Source organism: Brachycentrus maculatus, unplaced genomic scaffold, assembly GCF_059751285.1.
Source record: "Brachycentrus maculatus isolate JH-2025_06_01 unplaced genomic scaffold, ASM5975128v1 h1tg000075l, whole genome shotgun sequence".
NCBI lineage: Eukaryota > Metazoa > Arthropoda > Insecta > Trichoptera > Brachycentridae > Brachycentrus > Brachycentrus maculatus.
The window spans coordinates 825,001-849,556 of NW_028280829.1; the positions used below are offsets into that span (position 1 = coordinate 825,001).

At 33.8% G+C, this 24,556-nt stretch overlaps 1 protein-coding gene across 2 annotated transcripts in view; it reads left to right on the forward strand.

The window, feature by feature from the left end:
• The window catches only part of LOC148311115 (neural cell adhesion molecule 2-like), a 480,558-nt gene that overhangs the window by 455,362 nt on the left and 640 nt on the right, over positions 1-24,556 (forward strand). For both annotated transcript variants that reach the window (XM_088257228.1, XM_088257229.1), the window contains 16 exons: positions 6,123-6,274; positions 7,265-7,409; positions 7,971-8,101; positions 9,051-9,210; positions 11,503-11,597; positions 12,301-12,415; positions 12,886-13,017; positions 14,245-14,357; positions 15,049-15,232; positions 15,838-15,972; positions 17,650-17,739; positions 18,806-19,062; positions 20,415-20,525; positions 21,955-22,144; positions 22,615-22,809; positions 24,044-24,172. In XM_088257228.1, coding sequence (XP_088113354.1) covers positions 6,123-6,274; positions 7,265-7,409; positions 7,971-8,101; positions 9,051-9,210; positions 11,503-11,597; positions 12,301-12,415; positions 12,886-13,017; positions 14,245-14,357; positions 15,049-15,232; positions 15,838-15,972; positions 17,650-17,739; positions 18,806-19,062; positions 20,415-20,525; positions 21,955-22,144; positions 22,615-22,809; positions 24,044-24,172 — 2,334 coding nt within the window. The remainder of the gene's footprint in view (positions 1-6,122; positions 6,275-7,264; positions 7,410-7,970; positions 8,102-9,050; positions 9,211-11,502; positions 11,598-12,300; positions 12,416-12,885; positions 13,018-14,244; positions 14,358-15,048; positions 15,233-15,837; positions 15,973-17,649; positions 17,740-18,805; positions 19,063-20,414; positions 20,526-21,954; positions 22,145-22,614; positions 22,810-24,043; positions 24,173-24,556) is intronic.

Consider the following 24,556-nt stretch of genomic DNA (forward strand, 5'->3'; position numbering starts at 1 on the left):
TTGACATCTCATCAAAGACGAAGAAGAATATGGAAGTCTGGGCATTTACGGGGCTGACGACCGTCATAGGCTGGTTTAAGTGATCACTTTACACACGTGTAACATTCACCAATTCTACCCACTATTGACAACCACACTTCTCAACTTCTTGGAAGCTTCATATATATGAAGCTTCCAAGAAGTTGCTTCAAGAACAATGTTTCAGAATACCAATCAGAATCACTAGAACTTCACTAGAGACATCCATTGGTGAGATGAGACAAGCTTTTTATTTAGCAGAAACTCTTTCATTAGTATGTGAGGTCCGAAGCCTGGATTATAATCACACACATGAGAAACGCCAGAAAATGTCATTTTCATTTTTTTTTATTCAGGCTTACAATTTGACCTGATAATTTATTCACAACATTTTGAGTGTGTCCAAATACTTGTTCACAAAATCTAGACTATCTCCAATTACAGGAGTTATTTTCATATTATTATAAAAACCAGCCTATGACGGTCCATATGATAAACCAGCCTATGACGGTCGTCAGCCCCGTAAATGCCCAGATTTCCATATTCTTTGATGAGATGTCAAAAAATTATATAAATAAAACTCATTAAAGTGGTATATTGAAGTGTTTAATTTTAATAAAGTAATCATGTCATTCCAAAAAGTAAATGCCGAATCAATAAATAATAAAATATTGATTATATCGGCTGTTTTAAACACAAAACGAGTCTTACACAATCCTTTATAGGTTGACTATGTTAAATTAGATATTCCTGCCGAGTGATAATACCATATTTCTCACACACCAGCAATCGCGTTTCCGCGTGATGATCCAGTTATCTTGGATTAAGAATGAACAACACTTTATCTTTCATCAAATAAATATTTGAAAAATTCTTTTATATATCGAAGTTGTGGGAAATTCAATGAATATTGTACCCACCTTGACATGTTTTACTCCAATCTTTCTAACTTTAAAGCTAAATAATTCGAAATTTTATAAACCTAAAAGGGTATTTCTATTCCCAGTCCTCTCTTTTTCTTCTTTTCCTATCACTGTCATCTCCTTTTCTCTTTATCCCATCCTTGCCTCATATCTCTTCTTATATATAGACTTTTCCTATGCATAAATGTGAAAAACTGTTGGTATTTATGATTTTTTTTGTATTCTGTTTTTCCTTCTAATAAAATAATAAAAAATAAAAATAAAACACTGGTTGTTAATGGTTAATATTGGTCTAACCTCTAAGCTGCTCGATTTTGAGTGTCAAACTTTCCGTCCCGTGCTGGATTATTTTACATTACAATATTTTTGACAAAAAAAGCATATTTTTGCCTATTTTTTGTAGTGAAACTTTCGGATATCCATCATAGATGTTCACAGTACACAATGCACTTTACTTATTATGTTTTTATGGTGTATTTACACAAAAATATTAACATTTACGGACTCGCGGCCTAAAGTATGGCGGTTGTATAGAAGACGCGGCTGTCGTATCTGCGGGGCACGAGCCGACCGGAAGTATTCACGATAAAGTTAAAGTTGACACTAAATTAAAATAATTTTGATATTTTATGACAATAAATCAAAGAGAACTAATTCATCCATGCCTTGAACCAAATTTAAGTGCAAAAAATTATCCATAGGTGTTTATATAAGTACGTAAAGTTAAAAAACGACTATGCATGCGATCCGCAGTCAACGGTACTTCTATAAAAAACGACAATAGATGCGATCCGCAGCTTACGGGTTAAAGTGACGTATGAGGGCACTTGAAGATGATGACTGACCGCACATCGAAACTCTTCGTATTGTATGTTTCAATTAATGTAACGAAGTGGTCCATAATATTAATTAATTACGTAGTTTAGACCAGGGGTGAGAAACCTCTGGAAAAATTACGCGTAACAATAATTAATTAACAAGTATTTTTTGAATTTATATTAACACTATTATTCTAGTTCTACTTATAATACCTATACCCTTATACCCTTTACTATGACTTAAGTATATTTTATACCCACACACAGGCTATGCCTTTATGGGATCTTTTTTTTGTATTTATATTTATATTTTTTTGTATTTGAATTTATGTCATTTAGTGCAAAAGAATTTAAAATAAAGAAAAAACAACACACACTTTTTTAGGTAGACGTTCGCCTGCGAAACTGACGTCGCGGGTTCTTTTCCCGCCAATTGCAAAATAAATTCAAGACATATTTATTTTCAATTGATCTGGATGTTTGTGGTGCATTTTTCACATATCGCTCACTCCTTTCAAGAACGCCATAAATCAAAAATCGACAATTTTCAGTTTTGCATGTTTTCAGAATGCCAAAAGAATATACTATATCCCAGCAAAAGCGGCATATTTTTAACTTAATATTTACCCGCTACAGGGCAGAAAGTGTTGTTTTTGCATTTTGAAGAAAGGTTATTGTTTAATTATTTTTATAAAATAATAAATATTATTTAAATGGAGAAAAAACCTTCAGGTGTCACCTAAAAAGATCTATTGCACAGTAAAAAGTTCAATAAGTGGCTTGATATTTATTTTTAATACATTGTCTTATATTTTTAAACTTTGAAAACGTTCTCCTGAAAAATCAAGTTTTTTGATTTATGACGTTCTTGAAAGGAGTGAGCGATATACCTTCCCTATCCTTATTATCCTACCTGCAGACAAGCCTCTAAAGGTAGAGGCTTTGCGGGTTATTCCATTTTAAAAATATACTGAGAACTGCCAGAAAACATGATTTAAAATTTTTTCTGTATTTTGAAATTTGATCAGCTATTTTTACAACATTTTGAGTGTGTCTAAATACTTGTTCACAAATCTGGTTGATTTACATACCTAGGAGTTCTAAAACATTGAGTATGATGACATTTTGAGCATATTGATATCTTAACATAGATGAATAAGAATATAGAAGTTTTTGTATTTACAGGGCTTGCGACCTGTCGTATTCTGGTTCGAGTGATCACTTTATACACGTGTAACATTCACATGTAACAAGATACAATTATGAATGGTGTGTTCAGATGGTTTGGGTATGTGAATCGAATGAGTGAAGAAAGAACAGTAAGATAAAATTATGAGGCGAATGTATTTAGAAATAGAAGCAGAACAAGAACGAGAAAAACTTGGCAAGATCAAGTGTTCTAAATACCTTGGCGTGGTCGGGTCAGAAGTCGGAATAATCGGCGGGTATGTATGAGGAGATGCATGAATTTGGAAGAGGTGAATTTTGTTTGCAAAGGCAGATTTTGTGACACTAAATTCTCTCTGCCTACTCCTGCGAAGAAGCTGTGTACTGATTAATTAGTTGGCTAGTATATACAGAAGGATTAGTCGTAAGCCTCTCTGCAAAACTCACGTAAATGGTGATTTAAAAAAGCTACAGACAAATTTTGATAGAGCCAGCGCTTCAGGGTTAGCGCATTTAAAATAGGGTAAAACGGCCGACTCGAAAGCTGCGTTAAATTAGTACAGTGATGCTAGTTTAATTAAAAGTTTTAATTGATTAAGTTTTATCGTCGTATGGTGGTGAAAGCCCATATTATGGGGTCACGCGATCGCTACTTACAAAGCATAATGGATTATGGACCTTTTTAGTCAATGCATTTGTTTTTACTTCCGAAATGATCAACAGCATATTTTCATTGCTTACTATATTTTTTGTACGTACATAAACATACCTGATGGTGCATAGGGCACTGCATCATATAAACGCAGTGTTATCCAGATCGTTAACACATGAAGGAAAGGTGATCAGCCCTCCGCTTCGGGTATCAGTTCAGGGCAGTATTATTAAATATAAGAGTGAAAAGTCATTTATATTTATTTAACCCCCCCCCTGGGAATCGATCCCGGACCTCCAGTACGGCAGCCGAGCATGCCGAACATACCGAGTACTATTACACTACGGAGGCGGATTATATATGTGTATGTATGTATATATATATATATATATATATATATATATATATATATATATATATATATATATATATATATATATATATATATATATATATCTATATATTTATATATATATATATATATATATATATATATATATATGTATATATATATATATATATATTTATGTATATATATATATATATATATATATATATGTATATATATATATATATATATATATATATATATATATATATATATGTATATATATTGGGTTGATGCAAAAGTTTTGACCGTTTTTTACATATATTTTTTTTTAATTTTTTTTTCTTGTGTATTATTTATTTAATAAATTATATCATTTCCATCAGTTCTTATAACCTTCTACCATCTTTCTATCAACTTATTAATACCAGTAGTATAAAATTCCGTGGATTTTAATGCGAAAAATGAAGTAAGGGATGTTTTTACCTGCTCTATTGAATAATTTTTTTCATCATTTAATTTTTTTTGCAGTGATCGGAATAAATAAAAATCAGAAAGAGCAAGATCTGGAGAATACAGTGGATGCTTGATAACATCCCAATTTAACTCATTTAGCTTGTGTTGGGTCATCATAGCCACATGTGGTCGCGCGTTGTCGTGATGAAACACTGCCCCTTTTCTGTTTACCAATTCTGGTCTATCCTTTTGAAGGACCATGTTCAATTTGGATAATTGCTGACAATATCGTTCTGCTGTACTTGTCTTATCGTGTTCCAAGAGTTCAAAATACACAATACCCTTATTATTCCACCAAACACAAAGTACAACTTTTTTTTATGGATTTCGGCCTTCGAAGTTGTTAATGGGGCTTGTCCAGGTATAGTCCAATGTCTTTTTCTTGTCACGTTGCTGTACACGACCCATTTCTCATCTCCCGTCACCAAACGATGCAAAAAAGGTTCATGTTTTTGTCTCGCACTCAAAGCAACGCACGTTGAAACACGATCCAATAAATCGGCAGCCGACAATTGATGAGGTATCCAAACGTCGTACCGCGAAACCATTTCCATACGCTTCAAATGTCTTAATGCGATTGTTTGGTTGACTCCCATCATTGACACAATCTCCTTGATGGTTAGACGTGGATTGGTGCAAATTATGACTTTTAATTCGTCGTCATCATACTTCAATGGCCGCCCGGTACGTGGTTTATCAATGAGTGAAAAATCTTCAGATCGGAATTTTGCAAACCATCTTCGTACCTGTCAAACTTTGATGACATCTACTCCATACACTTCACAAATGTTTTTGGTTGCCACACTCGCGGTATTGTCTTTACGGAATTCATAAATGACGTAAATGCACTTTATCGAACGACATTTTGAAAAAATACAAGGGGTTATTACTGTACTCTGGCCAGGCCAAAACTGAATAGAAAGTAGAGGGAAAGCATCCTTTATACAATGGAATCATAAAAAAGAAGATACTATTCATAATTTATGAAAAAAAAATTTTTTACCTGGGATCATAAAAAACGGTCATTACTTTTGCATCAACCCAATATATATATAAATATATATATATATATATATATATATATATATATATATATATATATATATATATATATATATATATATATATATATATATATATATATATATATATATATATATATATATATATATATATATATATATATATATATATATATATATATATATATATATATATATATATATATATATATATATATATATATATATATATATATATATATATATATATATATATATATATATATATATATATATATATATATATATATATATATATATATATATATATATATATATATATATATATTATATTTATATATTTATATATTATATCGTAGTCATACTTGAGAAAGTGGCCAAGTGCATTATTTCACAAAATGTGATTATTGACTATTTGATATCTCACTAGCTTAATATTGCCCTCAAAAAATCCCAAAACGATTTTTAACTTGGAAGTATAATATACTGACTTTTTAAAAATGACTAACTGCATTGACGTTTATTTTGTTGCCAAGCAAAAGCGACTTAAATGGCCCTCCTGAACATTTTACGTTTTGTTAGTTGGTCACTTTCTCCTGTACGACTACGATATGTCTGTGTGATGATTAGTGAACTTTACTTTACATTTGTATTACACATGTTTTTTCACAATTTCAGTCAAACCGCTTTGGGTGAAGATTCAAGGTAAGGAGAGGCCATTCTCGCACAACAAAACGACTGAAGTAAGTTGCCAAACTTTGGGAGGAAGGCCGAAGCCCTCCGTATCGTGGTGGAAAGGATCTACTAGGCTCAAAACTACGAGAGAGTCGGTAAGTTCTATAAGTTTGCCAATATCAATTTTCCGTTTCTCCTTTAATAATAATAATAAAAATTATTACTATACAGGGTGGCACAAAATTAATCACTATCAGAAGGTGGTATAATTATTGCAAATACTTACAATAATACTTGACCTTTGTGCAATAGACAGCTGCAGTATACAAAAAGATTTAGCGTGGCAAACAGATTTTGTTTTTAAATAACTTTTTTTACTGAATAAAAAAAATACTTTACATCAATATATTGGGTGCGGATAAGGGTTACAAGAAGAACGTATGTTTAATTATTGTATTCTTCAAACCCTCATCCGCACACAATGGTGCATAGGGCACTGCATCATATTGACGCTGTGTTATCTTGATCGTTGCTTCCATGAATGCAAGGTGATCACTCCTGCGCTTCTGGGACCAGTCCAGGATAATATTAAATAAAATAACAGTGAATCACTCATATTTATTTTCTCACCCCCCCCCCCTTGAGAATCGAACCCGGGACCTCCAGCGCGGTAGCTAAATACGCTGACCATTACACCACAGAGGCGGAGTAGTAGAATTTGTAGTAATAAATCTTCTTCATTCTGTCTTCTTTTTCCCCTTTCTTTAATATTTTTTTTTTATAAATATAAATATTTGTATTTTCATTATTTATGTATTTTTTAAAATTGTTTTAATGTACATATATTTAAAAAAAAATAACTTAAAAATGAGAGAAATATTTGTGTTTTTATTATTTACACAAATATTTCAATTTCATACTATTTCTAATAATGCGCCTAACCAGCTCATTATTAGAAATAGGTATCAAATTGTGGTAGAGTGGGTTTGAACCGAGAAACTCTGACTCAAGAGTCTGGGACACTAACCACGGGACCACAACCCTACACAATCCTAGATTTATCTTGAACGTAAATCTTCTTCATTCTGTCTTCTCTTCACCCTTTGTATATGATTGAATGGTCACATTGTTTCTCTGGTTTCCAGGTATCTGATGATGGAAACTTGACCACCAGTATCCTGAGCTTCACTCCTGTGATGGAAGATGCTGGGAAGTTCCTCTGCTGCCGCTCCGCTGTTGGATCTCTCCCGGACTCCCTCAAGGAAGACGGCTGGAAGCTCAACATATTCCGTAACTATCCATACTTTCTATAACACACTTCACACATCGCTCACTCCTTTTAACAACGTCATATATCAAAAAACTTGATTTTCAGGAGATCGTTTATAAAGTTTAAAAATATAATTAAATGTTATAAAAATAAATATCAAGCCAACATTTTGAGTGTGTCCAAATGCATGTTCACACAAAGGAAGAATGTGGAAATCTGGGCATTTACGGGGCTGAAGAATTTGAGTAGTGTGGTTTTCAATAAAAGGCAGAATTGGTGAATGTTACACGTGTGTAAAGTAATCACTTAAACCAGCCTATGACGGTCGTCAGCCCCGTAAATGCCCAGACTTCCATATTCTTCTTCATCTTTGATGAGATGTCAAAAAATAATATGAAAATAACTCCTGTAATTGGAGATAATCCAGATTTTGTAAACAAGTATTTGGACACACTCAAAATGTTGTAATCTGGTCAAATGTTAAGCTTGAATAATAAATATCAATCCACTTATTGAACCAAAGCGGCGTGATGATAAGTTAGTTAATTAGTTTGTTAGTTATATTTTGTTTTTGCTTTCAGATGTGCCAATAGTGAAATTGGACTATGGAAAGACTTTGAAAGCTTCCAGTATATATGAAGGATCCGACGTTTACTTTGAGTGTAATATCAAAGCTAATCCCTGGGTTGTGAAAATCAGTTGGTACCAAAATGTAAGTATTAAATACTTCTTCTTCTTCCTGGCTTCATCCTGACTTATCGTCTTTGTAGACTGTCGGGGTCAGCTCTCCTCGTCCTCAGATTGTAGGTCCTTCTATCATGGACAACGTCACCTAGGCCATGCCTTCTTACCATGTTTTCTTTCTGCAGCATCCAAGAGTTATTTGGTCTTGTCATAGGCTGGTTAAATGATTACTTGATACAGTGTTACATTCATCATTCCACCATGATTGACAACCACACTACTTAAATTTTTGGAACTCATACATATATCGTAAATCTTATTAATGTGTGAATTTGCAGGAGTATCTATGATTGATTTCAGTAAGCTTTTATTAAGTAGAGACCCTGTTTATTTTAATGTAGGGAATACCTTGCTGAATTATTGTACGTACTGGGAGACGCCTGAAAACATGGTTATTTTTTTTACGCAGCTTATTATTTCACTAGTTATTTTTTTAACAAAATTTTGAATGTGTCCAAATTAGGAAAAATTGATAAAATTGTGTACAAATGATAAAATTGTCTACAACATTAAGTGAGATTTGAACCCTTTTATTTTGCACATTTTCATCATTTTACACTAAAATCAATACATTGTTTTATTGTGTATATTGTACAAACTAAAAAGTTTGTAACACTCTCCTTGTTATTCATCGTTCACTGTGTGCAATATAATATTGAAAAACACTACTTCGTGACTAACGGTTTCGGAATAATCATTCCATCATCAAGTCAAATCAGACTGTAAATATTTGTCGAATGTGTTATATTACCATACCACAGTTAACAATGCTTTTAATATACAGAAAAAAAAAATTAATAGTTTATATTTTCACCTGTTGATGAAACCATCTGTCTCTAAGCTAGTCATGTTTAAATTAATAATGTCAAAAGGGGTCCTGTTACGCAAGTGTTTCATTTTTATATTTTGTGTTTCAGGATGTGATTTTGCAGTCTAACGCACAAGAAGGAATAATCATTTCTAACCAGAGCTTGGTCCTGCAGAGGCTGAACAAATCCAGGGGTGGAGAATACCAGTGTAAAGCAGTCAATGAAGAAGGGGAGGGGAAAAGCAACAAAATATTCTTAGATATCAAATGTGAGTACACCCCTTATTCATTACATTCGCTTCAAAGGTCTATGTAACTGAGGGGGAATTATAACTGCACTAGGAAGTTTTTTTTTATTTTTAAATTTTTTATTTAAAAAAAGAACGGGTTCGAACCGAGAAATTCTGACTCAAGAGTCCGCGACACTAACCACGGGACCACAACCCGACACTTTTTTTTATTACTTAATCATCTTCCACCACCTTAGTACATGACATATATCAATTAACGCACATACAAACAAATACACTGTTAGAATATGTGCTTATTTGTATTTTCACATGTTGACGAGAACATCTGTAGTTCTTGAAACTAGTCGTGCTTACATGAATAAACTCAAAAGTGGTTTTATACAGGTGTTTTATTTTTATCTAACATTTAAAGTTTATTATCCCCACCAGCCAAACGCTTGATCGGTTTTTCATAATGATTGTTACGACTCCTAACCTGACCACTTTCAAGTATTTGGCATACCTGATCGTGCCATGTTTTTCTCGGTCTTCCTCTGCTTCTTTTCCTACTAACATTCGCCTCATAAATTTGTTTTACCGTTCTTTCCTCACTCTTGCGTTCTACATGTCCAAACCATCTCAACACACTTTCTTAATTTTATCGATAATGCTTATCTCTGCTTTGCACTCCTTCCTTATTTCCTTATTCGTACATCTATCATACATCGTTTTGTCGCACATTCTTCTGAGAGATCGCATTATGGTTTTTGAAAGAGAAGAATGCAGATCTGAATGTGAAATATTGGTAAACGGATCTCTCCGTTTTGGAACAGGTAGATGATTTCGTGTATTTGGGTAGTATGTTTTCTAGGGATGGAAAGATTGATAAAGACATAGAAAGGAGAAAGAATGCTGGGAACAAAGTGAATGTTTATATATTACTTAGAACATTGAATTTAATCAGAAAACAGATTTCTCTTGGTCTACTTAGGCTACACATACTAAAAATTCATATTTAAATTTAGTTATGGCAAGCCAAGGTTCAACAGTGGAAGCTAAACTAGCAGGACGCAACGTATAATGATCCTAACCATTAATACACTTTATGGTTACGTGCATAGAACTACAAAATCTAAAACACAGAAACTCATCAAACATATCGCTCACTCCTTTCAAGAACGTCATAAATAAAAAAACTTGACTTTTCAGAAGAACGTTTTTAAAGTTTAAAAATATAATACAATGTATTAAAAATAAATATCAAGCCACTTATTGAACTTTTTACTGTGCAACAGATCTTCTTAGGTAAAACCTGAAGGTTTTTTCTCCATTTGAAAAATATTTAGTACGTTTAAAAAAATAATTAAACAATACATTTTTTTCAAAATGCAAAAACAACACTTTCTTCCCTGTAGCGGGTAAATATTAAGTTAAAAATATGCCTCTTTTGCTGGGATATAGTACATTTTCTGGGCATTCCGAAAACATGCACAACTGAAAATTGACGATTTTTGATTTATGACGTTTTTGAAAGGAGTGAGCGATATACTAACACATGCCTCTTTTGGTCAAAAAAATATTGATCACCATGCAATAAAGATGTACAATCTGCTTCCACTATCCGTAAAGTCAATTAAAAAAATAATGTAAAAAAAAAACTTTTATGAATCGATAATGGAGGATAGTTGCAGAACGCATCATTCGGCCGTGTCGATTTCATATCAAAAACAATTTTCTTTTAAATAGTTTTATAAATAAATATTGTAATATGTGCCCTCAGCACCGCAAACTGAGTAAGGGCACATTATTGTTATTTGTTATTATGTGTATGATGAAATATGACAAAAAAACATTTTTTTAAATTGAAATATCTTTCTACATATCGCTCACTCCTTTCAACAATGTCATATATCAAAAACCGTAAATTTTCAGTTGTGCATATATTCGGAATGCCCAGAAAATGTACTATATTCCAGCAAAAGCAGCATATTTTTAACTTAATATTTACCCGCTACAGGGCAGAAAGTGTTGTTTTTGTAATTTGAAGAAAAGGTATTGTTTAATTACTTTTTTTAAATATACTTTATATTTTTCAAATGGAGAAAAAACATTCAAGTTTTACCTAAAAAGATCTGTTGCACAGTAAAAAGTTCAATAAGTGGCTTGATATTTATTTTTAATACTTTGTATTATATTTATAACCTTTAAAAACGTTCTCCTGAGAAATCAAGTTTTTTGATTTATGACATTCTTGAAAGGAGTGAGCGATATGTAACGATGCCTTCTTTTGAGAATCTCTCAAAAATTGTCATAATATTCTCTTTTTTCCAGTCAAACCATATTGCCGACATGGTCAGCAGATCATCTACAATGTAGCAAGGAATGAAGAGGCTAAAATATCTTGTGAACTCCTTGCAAATCCTATGGTACGTCATTTTATATACCTTTATCTTATTCTATATTGGTGTAGTCCTTGAGGGCTATTTTTAAAAGGGCCTCCTGCGATGTTGATTCCCAGCTGTCAATCCATCTCTTTGGTGATCTGCTTGAGAGTCTTTTACATTGGGATTAGCCGTGCTGTGTAATGTGAGGGAGTCTGAATGGTTCATCTTGAGTCTTCTTCGTTGCCTTCCTCTCGTTATGAAATCTTCCATCTAGCATATTTCTCTTATCCCATGGTTCCGCATTCTATCTCGTATACTCTTGCCAGATATTCTCCTTAGAGTCTTCGTGTCCGATCTGCATTCAATCCTATATGATATATAAGTATAACTATAAGTATAAAAACGCCATATGGACAGATTTTATTTTTACTTACGTTCTTCCATTATTCATTTAAATTTTGCTTGGTTTATACCACATTCAAGAAAAAAAACACTTAATCCCTAAGCATTTCTGACACCCTTAGCGTGTTTTTTGTTACTGTGGTACGCTCTGCAGTCACATAATTTCAATAAATACAAGTAAATGTTGTATTTTCGCCTGTCGATGAGTGTTTACATTAATAAACTAAAAATTGGTCTTATTTTGTTGATATTTAAATCATTACGTTATTCCTCATAGTATGTGCTTCGGCATAAATTATATAATGAGCTTTTCAATAAAAATTTTCAAATGAAATGATTTCAGGACCCAGTCCACTTCACCTGGAAGTTCAACAATTCCGATGTCATGTCCACCACTCTGCCAGCTAACCGGGTCATAGTCTTCAACCAAGGAAATAATTTCGTTTCTAAAATCGACGGTGAGTATCTAAATTCAGATTATTTGCCTTTTAACCCATATTTCATACCATAACACTACGGAAGGGTAGCATGGAAGGCAAAATAAGGATGAAAGTAGATAAAAGCAGTCGGAAGGTGATTTATCAGTTGGCAAAACCATAAGACACAAACCGATAATGACGTCATCTTAATTTTTGACCTATCCCCGCTCTCTGATTGGCCGATATCAAGTTCCATGAATATAGCGGAATTTGAAATACAACACTGTTTTTAAGTATTTTTTAGCAGGGTTTTCAAGTATTTAAATATTTTAAGCAATAAAACCTACAATTGACATTCCGATAGAGTATTTATTTTAAAATCTGGCGGGCTTTAAAAGTAGGTGACACAGTTCTGAAAAAATATTGTATGTTTCCTGGCAACAATGTGTTAAAATATCAATAAAATCTTTTTCTAATGAAGCTTTTTAAATGTTTTATTTAATTAACAGGTTATTCATACTCCACAAGTGTAGCAACGTATAAACCAAGAAACTCTTCAGACTACGGTACATTGATGTGCATTGGGACCAATATAGTAGGAGCTCAGTCAGTTCCTTGTGTATTCCACATTATCCCAGCAGGTATATATACTATCTACACTTTTACTATTTTAGTGCTTTAAACCATCAATCATCCTCAAAAGACATCTAGAGGATGACCAAACAAATTGATGGATGATACAGAAACATTTAGACAAAAAAGGACATTGCAAAATATTGCTACAGAAACATTTAACAACATGGATCTTCCTCGAAAGACAACAGGCATCAATAGTAAGGCAGAGGAAAGGCAGAAAGACAGTATGGGCCGAGAACGTGATCATATTGCTAACCAGACGATTCTCCTCAAAAGACATCTAGAGAAAGATGAAAAAATTCATGGATTCTACAAAAAAATAGCATTATTCAAAAGCATGGCCCTACAACCTGAGGACGAGGAGAACTGTACTTTACAGTCTTCAAAGAAGATAAGTTGGGATGGAGCCAGGAAGAAGATTAAGAAATTGTGGGGATGGATGGATTGCACGGATTATGGTGCGCTCAAAACCCCCACTTGTTTCTCCTCAGAAGATGCGTTTATAAAGGGATTGCAGTTAAATAAAATAATCACTTACTTGATTCACAATTTATTCTACAATATTTAACATGATTCAAAAATACTTATCGCTAAGTTAAATTAATACAAAAGAATGATCACTGATTACATTACAGTTTGATTTTTAAATATTTCATTGAAATCATTATGCGGCTAATGACAACTGGATGTAGACCTGGTCCCGGTGGTGACTGGATGAGGAGAGGAGACCGAGTTCCTGGCTGTCTGTCTATTTCGGTTTGTCTCGTTCTTCGCGTGGTGACGTCACGCTCGTCCGCGGTATACTTATATGTTGTCTCGTTCTCCGGACGCCGTTCGTGCCATACTCGTCTTTGGTGGTTGGGGAACCGCAAAATGTTGAGATTTCTAAAATTGCTGTAATTTTTTGCAAAAATGGTCTATTTTACTAAATGTGTACTCAATCGACAATATTTTTTGTCAAATATTGACCGATTTTAGTATTTTTTTCTGATATTGGTGGAGAACATATCAAACTACTCAAATAAACAGCATTTTTTAAATAAACATGCCTATATTGATGTACCTATCATCCATGGGGTGAATGGTCCAATGTCTAATTATTATTACTAGACACATTTTAAAATCTCAACATAGACGATGTTAGAATGTAAATATTTAGGATACTTAAGATTTTGAACACAGAAACTTTAAAATTTTTATTTATACAGATTGTTTTTTTCATATTTTTTTAGGAAAACCGGATGCAGTGACAAATTGTACTGTCACAAATCAAACCAAAGACTCCATCCTTATCAATTGCACTGAAGGCTACGATGGAGGTCTCACACAGAGATTTTTAGTGCAAGTAAGACTCTTTCAGTAATTAATTTGTCACTTTTTGCTTGGTAATTTTACTTGGTAAATACCACTATTTCATTATTACTATAGCGGTATTTACAGTGTAAAATTCAATCATTGAAAAAACCTTTTTTCATTTAAAAAAAATCATAGTACTATGTTGGCAGTTGATACTATGATTAAAGAAATTTTGTCATTATTTTTAACTTATTAACTAACTGTCACGTCGCTTTACACAGAGGTAGGCAGAGAATAGAATGCCACACCACTCTCTCTTTGCAAACATTTGTCGCCTCCTCTACATTCATGCATCTTCTCATGCATATTTTTAAGTATTTTAAATACATACTTGATCATGCTAAAATTTTCCTAAGTCTTTTCTGTTTCTAACTAACATTGCCTCATAAATTAGTTTTATTATTCCTTCCATATGTCCAAATCATCTCAAGACATCTTTCTTAATTTTATCTCAGCCTTGCATTCATTCCTTATTTAACTTTTCAAACATCTATCATAGTTTTTCCGCACTGAGAGACGCATTTCGACTAAATTCACCCTACTTTCATCCTTCTTTCCCCAACTTCATGCTTCACATCCATACATTACGGTCGGTACTGTGTACTGCCACTCTAGCTTTTGCTTTTAGCCTTTTATTGTGTATCTGTAAAACTAATTGACATCATTTTATTCTTTCCCAGGTGTATAATGCCCAAACCAATTTCTTGATCAAAAATGCCACGTTTGGAACGACCCAATTTGAATTCAACAACCTTCCAAGTGCGTCCATACTAAACATAGATATCTACGCATATAATAAAAAAGGACTGAGCGAACTCTTCAGTCTTCAGACCTACACACTAAAGGAAGCTCTCAAGCAAACAGGTAAGAAGATATATACCAAATATATACAATTTGGCACATTTACAAACACATATAAAAATATATATGGATCGATAAAACATAAATCAAATAATATGGTTTCCCAAAATACGTCACCATTCAATAGTGACAAGACAATGTCTATGTTCCCATTAAACGAAGTTTACATATGTACTAACACTTATGTACTTCACACATCGTTCGCGACCCTAATTAGTATACTATATAGCATCCTATACTAATCACAAGTAACCGTAAACCCAATTCCAATCTGTACAATGTTTTTTGTCATCTCAAACTCTACCAAAAGTAAGCAAATAGATTGCTTATAAGCGTCTCCCGCTCTCTGCCAACAGTATGTTAAAGTCGCATCATGTTTTATTTTACTTATGTACTAACACTTATGTACTTCACACATCGTTCGCGACCCTAATTAGTATACTATATAGCATCCTATACTAATCACAAGTAACTGTAAACCCAATTCCAATCTGTACAATGTTTTTGTCATCTCAAACTCTACCAAAACTAAGCAAATGGATTGCTTATAAGCGTCTCCTGCTCTCTGCCAACAGTATGTTAAAGACGCATCATGTTTTATTTTGTAGGTGGTCTCGTGATGGCTCTACAACTGACGCCCATGCTGACTATCTTCATAGGAGTCGCCATTTTGTTTGTGGTCCTCACCATCTTCATCATCCTGCTGGCCAAGTGTCGGAAACCGAGACGTACTCCGGCCAATGGTGAGTCCTAAATTCAAGTACAGCGTAATGCACTTTTGACTCATTACTGCTTCAAACTCAAACCTAACCTTACCAATATCATAAGTGTCTCAACATGAAATGAAATACCATTGTTTATATATCGCTCACTCCTTTCAAGAACGTCATAAAACAAAAAACTTGATTTTTCAGGAGAACGTTTTTAAGGTTTAAAAGTATAATACAATGTATTAAAAATAAGTATCAAGCCACTTATTAAATTTTTGAACGTTTTTTCTCCATTTGAAAAATATTTGGTTTAATTAATAAAATAATCAAACAATACCTTTTCTTCAAAATGCCAAAACAACACTTTCTGCCCTGTAGCGGGTAAATATTAAGTTAAAAATATGCCTCTTTTGCTGGGATATAGTACATTTTCCGGGCATTCTGAAAACATGCACAACTGGAAATTTACGATTTTTGATCTATGACGTTCTTGAAAGGAGTGAGCGATATATGAAAGAAGATTGAGTCAGAGACAGTCAGACTGGAGGTCCCGGGTTCGATTCCCAGGGGGGGTCAAATAAATATAAGTGATTTTTTCACTCTTATATTTATTCAATATTACCTAGGACTGGTACCGGAAGCGGAGGGCTGATCACCTTTCCTAACATTCCTTTCTTAACGATCAAGATAACACTGCGTTTATATGATGCAGTGCCCTATGCACCATTGGGGTGTGGATTAGGGTGTGAATGAATATTTGAGTAGTGTGGTTGTTGAATAGTAAATGTTGTATGTGTATAAAGTGATCAGTTAAACCACTCTACCCAGACTTCTATATTTTTTTGACATCTCAACAAAGATGAAGAAAAATATGGATGTCTGGGCATTTACGGGGCTGACCACCGTCATAGGCTGGTCTAAGTGATCACTTTACACACGTGTAACATTCACCAATTCTACCCATTACTGACAACCACACTACTCAAATTCTTGGAAGTTCTTTATTTTTCTTCATCTTTGTTGAGATATCAATAATAAATATGGTGTATTTACTAGTTAGGTGATTCATAAATCCTTAAAAGATAGACATGTCCCAAGATATCGCTCACTCCGTTCAAGAACGTCATAAATAAAAAATCGTCAATTTTCAGTTGTGCATGTTTTCGGAATGCCCAGAAAATGTACTATATCCCAGAAAAAGAGGCATATTTTTAACTTAATATTTACCCACTACAGGGCAGAAAGTGTTGTTTTTGCATTTTGAAGAAAAGGTATTGTTTAATTATTTTTTTAAATATACTAAATATTTTTCAAATGGAGAAAAAACCTTCAGGTTTTACCTCAAAAGATCTGTTGCACAGTAAAAAGTTCAATAAGTGGCTTGATATTTATTTTTAATACATTGTATTATATTTTAAAACATTAAAAACGTTCTCCTGAATAATCAAGTTTTTTGATTTATGACGTTCTTGAAAGGAGTGAGTGATATGTCCTGAGAATGCCAACTGAGAGAATAGCTCTATCATGTCTCATCTTCCAACCCCAAGAATTCTGGCACCCCGGAAGACCGCTGACTACCATTCTACAACTGTACGTACTCAATAATGAATAAACAGTCAAGTTTTCAGACTGACCCGGGAGGAAACCAAGGAAATGTGGCCTTATGCTTCACTGAAAAAGTAATAAACAGTCAATTTTCTTATTTTTTAGGGCAAGGAGCGACCAAACCATATGCAGATCACACGGATGGCTCTAACATCCCTCTGAATGCTACTGACACTGAGAGTGTGGATAGTCTAGGTAAATATGAGTAGTTCAATTTTATTAATATCTAGTATCTAACAATATGCTAATGACGGGATTTGATAATTGTGTCCATGTATTTTAGATCTTAGCAAAGAGATTGGTACATGATATTCAAATAAAAACATTAAATAATTCTTTAATTTATATTTGAAGCAATATCTTGGTTATTTTCCATCTTATTAATACTTACTTATAACCCTTATCCGCACCTAATGGTGCATAGGGCACTGCATCAAATTGACGCAGTGTTATCTTGATCATTACTTACAAGAAGGCAAGGTGATCACTCTTGCGCTTCAGGAACCAGTCCAGGGTAATATTAAATGAATATTACAGTGTTAAATCACTAATATTTATTTTCACCCCCCCCCCCTGGGAATCGAACCCGGGACCTCCAGCACGGTAGCTAAACACGCTGACCATTACACCACGGAGGCGGACAGTCTCCAAACTTATAATCAATCTTATAATCAAAATATAAATGTAAATGCCCAGACTTCCATATTCTTCTTCATCTTTGATGTGATGTCAAAAAATAATATGAAAAATAACTCCCATAATTGGAGATAATCCAGATTTGTGAACAAGTATTTGGACACACTCAAAATGTTGTGAAGTATTTTAGTATTATACTTAGTATTAAATTATGTTATACTATTAAAAATCTTCTTCAAACCCTATATATATATTGTTACTTTCTTTTAAAATCACTATAAATATTTTATTATAACTTACTTATAATGTCTACCGGTTTCAAAGTTTACCACTTCTTTTTCAAGAGTGATTAATACTGTTAAAAGTATTAATCAGTCTTAAAAAAGAAGCGGTTAGCTTTGAAACTGGTAGACATTTTTAATTAAGTTATGATAAAATATTAATGTGATTTTAAAACAAAGTTATATTTTAATTATGAAATAATTCCTTCTTTTCTGACTTTGAAATGATGCCAGCGCAGAAGGTAAAAATACCCTCCATCGTTAAGCATCAATCGACCCAAGGGGTAGAAATACCTCTCCCGTCCTTAGTGTGTTAGCTTATTTATTTTGCTTATCGCTTTTAGACAAGAGTCCAGACATCCTTCTGGATGGAAAGATGGACAAAGCCGGAAGCAAGTTAGCTAAGCTCAAGGCTGCCAACGCCGCCCTCACTCCAGACCAGGAGTCGCCCAAGGAACACTCCCACACCCTCCCAAAGCACTACGGAGACAGCGCCAGCAGCGTCTTCAACGGGCAATATGTTCAGATAGATCCGTTGCGATACGGGGCTCAAATGGTGCAGACCAGACTGCCGGTGTATAGACTGCAGAGTGGTCAACAGGTACTTATATTTATTTATTTCATTTTATTATGTGTTGTGCAACAATTCATGCCTAGATAGCCAGAAACCCTTGACGATGAGTAACCAGCTCATCGAAAGGGTGCAGAGTTTTTTGCAGAAGTACTTGTGAGTATACGTGACTGAAAATGGCAGCCTTCAAAACGAACTGGGAGTGTCGTGAGAGCAGCAAAAAATACTAACCGTCACTATCATAGCACTATTTACACACTTAAAACAACACAAAATTTTTATCACATCGCTCACTCCTTTCAAGAACGTCATAAATAAAAAAACTTGATTTTTCAGGAGATTGTTTTTAAAGTTTAAAAATATAATACAATATATTAAAAATAAATATCAAGACACTTATTGAACTTTTTACTGTGCAACAGATCGTTTTAGGTAAAACCTGAATGTTTTTTCTCCATTTGAAAAATAATAAGGGTATTTAAAAAAATAATTAAACAATACCTTTTCTTCAAAATTAAAAAATTAAATTTTCTGCCCTGTAGCAGGTAAATATGAGGTTTAAAAAATGTCGCTTTTACTGAGATATAGTACATTTTCTGGGCATTCCGAAAACATGCACAGCTGAAAATTGACGATTTTTGATATATGACGTCCTTGAAAGGAGTGAGCGACATGCGATTTTGGTCGACCCGAAGACCAACATGCACTAAGGGTTGCAGAACAAACATGCATTTAGAGCCGAGGTCTGACATGCACTAGGGATGTTAGTCAAAATACGTCGGGTTTATATACTCGTAGGTTGAAAGGAGTGGGCGGGGTTCGAGTTGGCTATTGACGAATCTTGCTTAACCGATGTTCAATTAAATGTCTAAATAGTTTAATTGAATTTGAATTTCATTCCATTCCTCGCCATAACACATCATTCTTCAGGAATTCCTTCTCTGTCCAAGCAACCAGACTATGGAATGAATTACCTCTCCTTGTAAAAAATACACCTTCTCTAATAACTTTTAAGAAACATCTGAGACATTACTATTTATCATTAGAATCTTAATCGTCCATCGATCCTCCTCCCTTAGTTTTTCCCTCTACCTCCTTTCTTAAAATCCCTTTTTCCTTTGCCTTTCATATTATCATCTTTTGTAATTTATGTTTTTTTGTATGTTAATTTGTAATTCATGTTTTTATTTAATGTTCAAGTACTATCTACCTTCTGATTGTATAAAACGTTATGTATAAGCTATATATGGTATAAAAAGTTTTGATTAATATCACTAGTCTGTTTTTGGTTGGTTGGAAGATACTGCTTTTTAGCAATATGCCCGCCAATATACTTATTTTTTTTCTGTATATGAAGTTAAAATAAATGAATAAATTTGCAGGTATACGTGACAAGCAATCCAAATCCCGAGGAAGACATACGAAGCCATGTTTACGACAGGGTTTACGAAGACATGATCAAATTCCGGAGGTCGCCTGGTGTTCAATCACAGGTGAAAATCATGATTTTTCTTCCTGAAATAAACGAGAAATATTTTGGTTTTTGTTATTTACAAAAATACTATTTCTGTGTTCCTAAGTGGCTCATTATTAGAAATAGGTATCAAATTGTGATAGAGTAGGTTCGAACCCAGAAACTCTTACTCAAGAGTCCGCGACGCCAACCACGGGACCACAACCTGACACCCAATTAAACAACTCAAGTAAAATGTATTGAACTGTAATAATACATTAAATAAGTACTGTAGAACGGAGCTACTTGAACATTGATGAGTTACTTGAGCCCAGTACAAAAAAAAAATAGATCTGTATTTGGTCTACAATAATGAACGTATCGACATAATTCATTGTTTCCCTGACAAGTGAGACTTATACGTTAATTACTATAGACCAAATACAGATTTAATTTTTTTTTGTACTGGGCTCAAGTAACACATCAAAGTTCAAGTAGCCCCGTTCTACGGTATTGTAAAATGTTTTCTTGGCATGAAAAAACTTTGTGAGGGCAAATTATTGTGTTATTTGTAAAAAAAATCTTTATTTATGGCTGTAGCCAATTTGTAAATAGTAAATATAATACATGTCATAATTGTGATACAAAATAATAATCTCTTTATAGGTATATCACACAAAGATGAACGAACATATAAGACAAGGAATTATACATCAGCCTGACATATTGTAATTATTCTTGCTGTATAGTTAGCAAGTGACACGTTCCAGATATCGGTATGATCAGCGAAATCATTGCCGAGGTTTTGCATTCCGTGAATGGGAGTGCTAATTCCAGACACTGTCCGGCTATTATTACAGTAAAATATTTGACGGTTTCTCGTGTTTCTAGTTGGGGCATAAATGTTTATCATTTGCAATAACAAAAGACAGTCTAAAATGTTGTTTAAAACATTGTATAAGTTGATCGGGTCTAATAGCTTTCTCCTATCACATAACTGTATTAAATTTTGTAAACAACTACTACTACTACCATCACGCCATTTCTCTGCAGGGGTAGGCAGAGAAGATGGAACGCCACACTCTTCTGTCCTGACATATACTCCTCGCATCCTTCACATCCATACATCTAGTCATAGATGCCCTCCGATTACGCAGACTTTTGACACCGCCAGATTTTAGGTTCTGATTGATCTGATCGTGCCAAGTCTTTTTCGGTCGTCCTCGTTCTGTTTTCCCTCTCACATTCACCACATATATTTTCTTAGTCATTCTCTCGTTATCCATTTGCTCCACATGTCCATACCGCCGTAAAGAACTCTTCGTATCTTTTCAATTATTCCTCGTTCAGCCTTACATTCCTTTCTTATATCTTCATTTTGAATCCTGTCATACAATAATTTTCCACACATTAGTAAACAAAACAATGGATTATTACAATAATAAAAAAATTAATATATTTAATTTTAGATACCAGATAATTCAACCATGCCTAACCCAGAGCTGTATATCAACTGCCATCCTCCGGCACAGGCCTTGTACAGCTCGGTAGGGGTAGGCAGTGCTTCCACGGCACAAAATGGCGGCCAGACAAGCAAGTGGTATCCGACCAATCAGCACCTCGTGAACTATGTAGCTGGTCAACAATTGTCTAGATCAGGTAGATAATTATTTTTAACTAACTAACTGGGTACCGTGCCACTTAGATAACAAAATGCCACACACTACTCTGCTGCAAACCTCCCTTGCTTCTTCCACATTCATGTATCTCTTCATTCGTACCCGGCAACTATTTAAAATCCTGACCAAGTATTTGACTTTGATTTAAGTATCGTCCTATGCCTTTTTTTTACATTTCCTCATATTTTTTTTTACCATTCTTTCCTCACTCATTCTAAATGTCCAAACCATCTCAAGACACCTTTCTTAATTTTATCAGATATTCTTATTTTTATTATTATATGCACCGTATATAGTGTTTGAAAATGATGCGAAATTTCTGGAAACACATGTCACAATAGATTTTAAGAAATACTGTGGAACCTCTAATAACAAGCACCTCTCATAATAATGATAGATCGTTATTTCACTATTCCAATATTTATAACAGGTAATAATCCAATATTTCAGGAACACCATTGTCCAATACCGGCCTGACGAACGACAAGGATTATCTGATAATGTCGCCAGCGCAGAAAGCGACTGTCATCCCGAAGAACTTCACCCAATCCGGCAACATCTACCACGGTTTTGGAAGGAATAGTCAGCAGTCATATGACGGCAACTCTTATGCCCTACCATCACTGCAATCTCAAAGGAACCACAGTGAGTTACCTTTATTTTATGTGCAATGTGCAATGTGAACTTGTATATCAAAGGAATAAACAAAATGGCCGCTAAAGGGCTTATACTCAGGTCTCCGATGAATCACTCAGGCACTCTTACTATGTCCATTCCCATGTCTTAGGGCTTGTGATGGGTTTTGAATATTGGAAGTATTAACTTTGTGGATCATATTGATATATTATTTAGAGAAATAAAAAGACTTTGTCTTTTGATCCACTCAAAAAACAAAGTCTTCTTGTGATAGGTTTTTGAAACAAACAGTACGATGTATACCTTTATCTGTTATCCACCCAGTAGTTGATGTTTGAGACCAAAAAAATTGTGTCGTGTTGTGGTCCCGTGGTTAGTGTCGCTGACTCTTGAGTCAGAGTTTCTTGGATCAAATCCACTCTACCACAATTTGATACCTATTTTTAATAATGAGCTGCTTAGCCTCACAGAAAACTATTTCTATAAATGAAAAATATGTGTGTTTTTATTATTTACAAATTTCTGTATGCCTAAGCGGCTCATGATTAAAAATAGGTATCAAATTGTGGTATAGTGGATTCGATCCAAGAAACTCTGACTCAAGAGTCCGCGACACTAACCGTGGGACCATAACCCGACACAATTTTTTTGTTGCTAAGACAGAGCAGTGTGGCATTCAATTCTCTTTGCCTATACCTACAGGGAAGTGGCATAATGGTTGGTAATTTGGTTTGTTAGTTTACAGCAGTTTTTTAGCATTCTTTTTTAAATCAGTCACGACACATCCGTAGTGTATTAAGTTTAGTGAATACATATCGCTCACTCCTTTCAACAACGTCATATATCAAAAATCGGCAATTTTCAGTTATGCATGTTTTCAGAATTCCCAGAAAATGTACTATGTCCCAGCAAAAGCGGCATATTTTTAACTTAATATTTACCTGCTACAGGGCAGAAAGTGTTGTTTTCGCATTTTGAATAAATGGTACTGTTTAATTATTTTTTCAAATATACTAAACATTTTTCAAATGGAGAAAAAACATTCAGGTTTTACCTAAAAAGATCTGTTGCACAGTTAAAAGTTCAATAAGTGGCTTGATGTTTATTTTTAATACATTTTATTATATTCTTAAACTTTTAAAACGATCTCCTGAAAAATCAAGTTTTTAGATATATGACGTTGTTGAAAGGAGTGAGCGATATGCCACAGTAAGGCAAAGGTTAATATTATGTTATTTTCCAGTGCTTTCGCCATCATCCATGGGTCCGTCTTCCACTCTTCCTGTTAAATACGAGAGGCTTTCTCCGGAAGACTCCATGAGATCCCTTCACATCCGATTAGATCCTCCGAGGTTGGAAAGCGACAGAAATCGTAAGTTGATCATTTTTGTAACATCTTTTCACATTCATGCAAGTATACTTATAAGTTCAATATATCGCTCACTCCTTTCAACAACGTCATATATAAAAAAAACTTGATTTTTCAGGAGATCAATTGGAAGTTTAAGAATATAATGAAATGTATTAAAAATAAATATCAAGCCACTTATTGAACTTTTTACTGTGCAACAGATCTTTTTAGGTAAAGCCTGAATGTTTTTGAAGAATATTTAGTATATTTAAAAAAATAATTAAACAATACCTTTTCTTCAAAATGCAAAAACAACACTTTCTGCCCTGTAGCGGGTATATATTAAGTTGAAAATATGCCGCTTTTGCTGGGATATAGTACATTTTCTGGGCATTCCTGAAACAT